Consider the following 5,129-nt stretch of genomic DNA (forward strand, 5'->3'; position numbering starts at 1 on the left):
GCTTTAATTATATAATCTGGAAGAATTTAACTTTCATCTATTTAAGGTATGTAAAGCCACCCAGCATACACATTTTTCATTAAATAGATCTTTTAGGTTTACCTTCTAAAACTTGTAACTATTGTAAATTACTATGAGTAGACCAGAAAAAAAATCCCGTTTCTCAATATACTATATTTTTTAAACAAACAGAAAGAACATTAGCATCCCTAAAGAAGTGCTGAAGAGGTTTTTAAAATTAAAAGATTCACATTCCCTTATCAGAACATCAAATATTCTAGATGTGATGAATTCACAAAATACTCTACTATACTTCTGTTAACATTCTGTCTTTTTACCATATGCTACGTTACTAAATGCACATAGATACATTTCTCTCCAGATATTGCTCAGTAAACCACAAATATGACAGTTATGTCAAGGAAACAGCACAAGGCTTTGTACCTTCATAACTACAATAATAGAATACATTGAGTGCCTCCACTGCAGCTGGTCCCCTCTGCTTGTAGCCAAAAATCAGATCTATCCATTCATGGAGATGAGCAGAGACGTACTCAGACTCCTAAGAAAGAATTTATGACAGCAATTGAAATAAAATCCTGGGCATACTATTCCATTTTTATTTATTTACTTATTTTTTTTAAAGGTACACACTGTCTTCTGGGTGTCCCTACTGATGTTAAAACGCACAAAAAACATTTAAACATGCCCCAAAAGCGTACATATGCCAACAGGTTGCAAAGACATAAGAATATGCATGCCTGTTTATCCTAGTTAATATGATGTAAGGGGAACAATTTAACATAGCAAAGGAGTACAACTGTGAGTAATTACATGAAATTGAGAAAAGAAAAAATTAGAAAGATTATCAGTAAATTTCCTAATATTAACAATGAGCAGTAGAATAATCTTCATACCAGTGGCAAAAAGTTCACCACTTTATAAATGATTTCATATCTATTTCCTAAATAAAACAACAAACTCCCTTACAGTAAGATCTTAGAAACTTTGCTCTTTCCCCTTCTGGGTTGAGTTCAGAAGAGTGCAGTGCCACATACTGCACAGTCAGCTGCTCTGCACGCTGCAAGGTAGCAGAATGGGGGTGGGGGGGTTGGACCCCTGGATATCCAGGGGTCCAAAAACCTGTGGAGAATAAAAGTGGAGTGGCGCACACAGGGGCAGCACATGAAGCTCCAAACTCGAGCCTGGCTGGGCAGTCATACTCCAGCTGCCAGCCAGGCTCTGAGTGAGAGGAGCGCCACTCCTGCAGCCAGCCCCAGGACCCAAGTAATGCTGCTGGGCCCAGCCCAGTGCTGGCCCCAGACTACCCTAACCCCACCCAGGGTAACTGGCTGCATGTCAGAGAGCTTGTGGCACAGACACTCCCTGGGGACAACTAGCGGTGGCACAAGATGCCCCACTGCTAGTTGTCCTCGGGGAACCAAAACGTCCACACTTGTGTGGATGTGGCCTTGGAGGGCATTACACTCACAGTGTTTTGAACTGAAAAGTTCCAACACTACTTCTAGGTAACCAACTCCTTTTCAGGTCTTTTTCCTAGAGAGTTTACAATCCATGAATGTTTTTGTATTAACAACGTTAGGGAATTAAGACCTACTTGTTCATAAAGCAATATACAGATTAAATCAACTGTCACACAGCTTTCCCTCCCAAAATCGTTACTGAGACATGGAAACTGGTAAGTGACACAATCACAGTACAGTTCTAATTCTGCTCCCACCATCTTAAGGTAGCCATTGTGATACCAAGTTCTATATTTCTGTCTCTCGGTACTTAATCCAAAGAAATCAACTTATCCTTTGTCTTACCAGTGCCTTCCTGTGTTTACAAATGAAATCTTCAGGTGAATGGGCCCATCTGGGGAGAATAACATCATTCACTACTTCTTTGGAGATCTGTAACTGACCCAAGTTAAAATCTAGAAAGTAAAAATGAGACAATTTAGTTTAAAACTCAAGACAATGTTTCAAATACCTTAATCATTACAAACAGATTGAAAAGGTAGATTTGTCTCCTGTATTAGGTGTTATATTTGAGACATATGGAAGGAAATCGAAGTGCTTCAGAGAAAGATTTTGCTCTTAATAGTATCGGAGGGACAGTTTTGCGCTGAAGTTTTTAAACAGGTATATGATATCTTGTAGAATTTTCAAAACTATTTAAATAACTTAGGAACTTAAATCACAATGTTAAAAGTGACTCATTCATCTAGGTTGCAGGTCTGTAAACACTTAATGCTGACGTTTCATGGACTTCATGGTTCTTAAAGATTTTACTCCAAATCTGTAATGGGCTTTACATGCCAGTCTTAAAACTGCTGTTTTTCTTTAACAGCATAAATACAATACAAATCCTTCTTACATTAAACTAGCCTCTGGGGAGTGAGACATCAAGCATGATTTTCCTAGCTAATAAGTGAAGTGAAAAAATAACAAAAAAAAGTATAGGTCTCCTACCAATATGTAGGGAAGCTGTTTTTCAATAAACATAGTTTACAGAATGTAACAGCTTTTATTTCTTTTAAAAAATCTTGGAACCTTAGGCTTCTGTAAATTCCAGTTATTTTAGAACACTTCTGAAAATACTAGTTAGCACTGATTCTACAGACCCAACAACAACAACAAAAGTCCTACGTAATTTAAAAATGCCCTTGTTCTTTCACAAAAAGAACAAAGGCAGAGGAAGCAAGTTACCCAGGATCAATGCAGTTTAAATGGTAAATATTTTTTAAAAAATGTAACTGCTTTGGTTCTTTTGTTAACCAAATGTTACTACTTTTAGCCATCCTGACATTTTCTCTCCAAATTTGAAATCTCACAATTAAGCAGTGGCTTAATATAACTGACATCTCACTAAATGATTAAAAGATAGTATGATCTTGAGAACAGTCTTCCCGAGTACATTGAAACAGGTTGCAACAATTCTTAATAGAGAAGCATGAGAGGCATAGTCTACATAATTCATTCTGAAAATTCTGTTTACCATTTTGATTCTGTAAAAACTCTGGGAAGTAGAAGAACTCTGGAATGAGCTCCTTCACATCATTTGGGTTGTCCATGAGAGCCTGCCACGTGGCAGGAATGGAATGGAACTGCCGGTCTGCACAATCAAACCTGTAGGTTGGAAAAGACAAATTACATTTTGATTACTCTCATAAAACCATCCTTGAAGAACTTGAGGAGAAAAAGAGGGAGAAGGATGATATTAATTTGCTCACAACATACCTGCCACTCTGAAGCTGGATATGAAGTGTGGTGAAAGGTTCTACCCGAATGAGGTAATGCATCACACCAGCAGCATTTGAGTAGTGTGTACCATAGTGAAATTTGTCAATAATCCCAAGAGGATCTTCAAAATTCTCATATCTAAAATGGAGAGATATCTTTATAAACATCATAATGATATAACTATATACATTTATAATTAAGCATGCTTGCTTAGTTATTAAGTAGCTATTACCAAATGATCTAAATACAACTAACATCTCTGTCTAACTACAAGTATAACTACTTGTTATATAGTGCACTAATAGACAGATTATGGTTACGTACAGAAGCAACATAAGCGTATTACTAAATTAAAAAAAACAAACAAACCCAGGGGGACTACAGCAATTCTGTTAAAAAAAAGAATCAATATATACCAAATACCACAAACTGTACAAAGAAGAAATGTATTTAGCACTTAAGTAAGTGCCAGCTCTTTCCATTCTGGAGTGCAAGGAATTCAACCGGCAAGATATTCCACTGCTATGACACCAAATATTTTGTATCCTTGAACGTTGTGAGCCTGGCAGAAACAACTATGTTGTCTAAGCTGTAGACAGGGTGATTGCTACGTGTAAGAATGAATGAACGCCAATCTGACATCAGTTCCAGAAAGACTCACAAGCCTGTGTCAGACTACTTTAACCTGCTTGGACATTCCATTGCTGACTTCAGAAGGATCTTAGATATCAAAACTTTAAAACTGAACTTGAATAGGAAACAGCAGAACAATAAATCATCCACAGACTGGATTATGTTAAGTATGGGCTAAACCAGGGGTGCTCAAACTCTGGTCTATGAGCCAAATGAGGCCCAGAGACCCATAGGTATTCAGCCTGTGAGGCTCCCCATGGATCAGGAAATTTGGTGGCAGGAGAGTGGTGGCAATAAATATGGCCAACCTCCCGCCCTGGCTGCCAAACTCCCAAATCCCAGGACAGGTTGGGGCCAGGTCACGCCCCTTCTCCCCACCTCAACAGCTAGATGAGGCTGGGCCATGCCCCTCTCCTTGCACCACATGGGGCTGGGCCATGCCCCATTTCCCCCATGGGGCTGGACTGGAGTCAGTCAAGCCCCTTCCCACCCTGCAGGGTGGGTCAAGCCCCCTTTCCCCTGTAGGGATGGGCCACACACCCCTTTCCCCCACATGGGGCTGGGCTGGGGTTGGGACAAGCCCCTCTCCCCAAAAGGGCAGGGTCATGCCCCCTGCCCCACTGTGGGGCCAGGTTGGAGCCAGGATGCTCCCTGCCCTCCTCCGCGCAGCTGAATGAAGCCCTGCTGCAACTGCCCCATGTCAGATCAGGACCACCAGCCAGATCTGGCTCTCAGATAGCCTGGGCACTGCCAATCAGGCCCACTGGCCAAAGAGGTTGAATACCATGGGCGCATCCACACGAGCAAGCACTTGCCTCTTGCCCACCTCAAAGGAGCTCAAACAGGCACATGTGAGAAAAAAAAAAATGTTCCCTGTGCTGCAAACTTACAGCACAGGGAGAAAATTAGACCCCTGAATATCCAGGGGTCTTAAATGAAAAAAAAAAAAAAAAAAAAAAAAAAAAAAAAAAAAAATTGATGTTTAAAAAAGTGGAGCAGGGCACAGTCCCTGACCATGCCCTGGGGCAACTGGAGGCTGGGTCCTCTACAGAGATGCTCTGGCTGCCAGAGCATCTCTATGGCTGGCCCTCACCCTGGTGCCGGTTAGTAAGGGGTTGGCGGGCTGGAGGAGGGGGAAGGGGACCAAGGGGGAACCCCCAACAGGCCCCCCTCCCCTAGCCCCCTCAAGACCCCCGACCTCTGCCAGGGCCAGCCTCTCCCCCCCAGGCCCTTGACCCTTGCCAGGGC

At 41.5% G+C, this 5,129-nt stretch overlaps 1 protein-coding gene across 2 annotated transcripts in view; it reads right to left on the reverse strand.

The window, feature by feature from the left end:
• The window catches only part of NBEAL1 (neurobeachin like 1), a 166,548-nt gene that overhangs the window by 26,412 nt on the left and 135,007 nt on the right, over window positions 1-5,129 (reverse strand). For both annotated transcript variants that reach the window (XM_019523492.1, XM_019523491.1), the window contains 4 exons: window positions 3,246-3,386; window positions 3,004-3,134; window positions 1,830-1,939; window positions 445-562 (listed from right to left, as the gene is read on the reverse strand). In XM_019523492.1, the coding sequence (XP_019379037.1) occupies window positions 445-562; window positions 1,830-1,939; window positions 3,004-3,134; window positions 3,246-3,386 (500 nt within the window). The remainder of the gene's footprint in view (window positions 1-444; window positions 563-1,829; window positions 1,940-3,003; window positions 3,135-3,245; window positions 3,387-5,129) is intronic.

This window comes from Gavialis gangeticus, unplaced genomic scaffold (genome assembly GCF_001723915.1).
Source record: "Gavialis gangeticus isolate Ggan-Ray unplaced genomic scaffold, GavGan_comp1, whole genome shotgun sequence".
In the NCBI taxonomy this organism is placed as follows: Eukaryota; Metazoa; Chordata; order Crocodylia; family Gavialidae; genus Gavialis; species Gavialis gangeticus.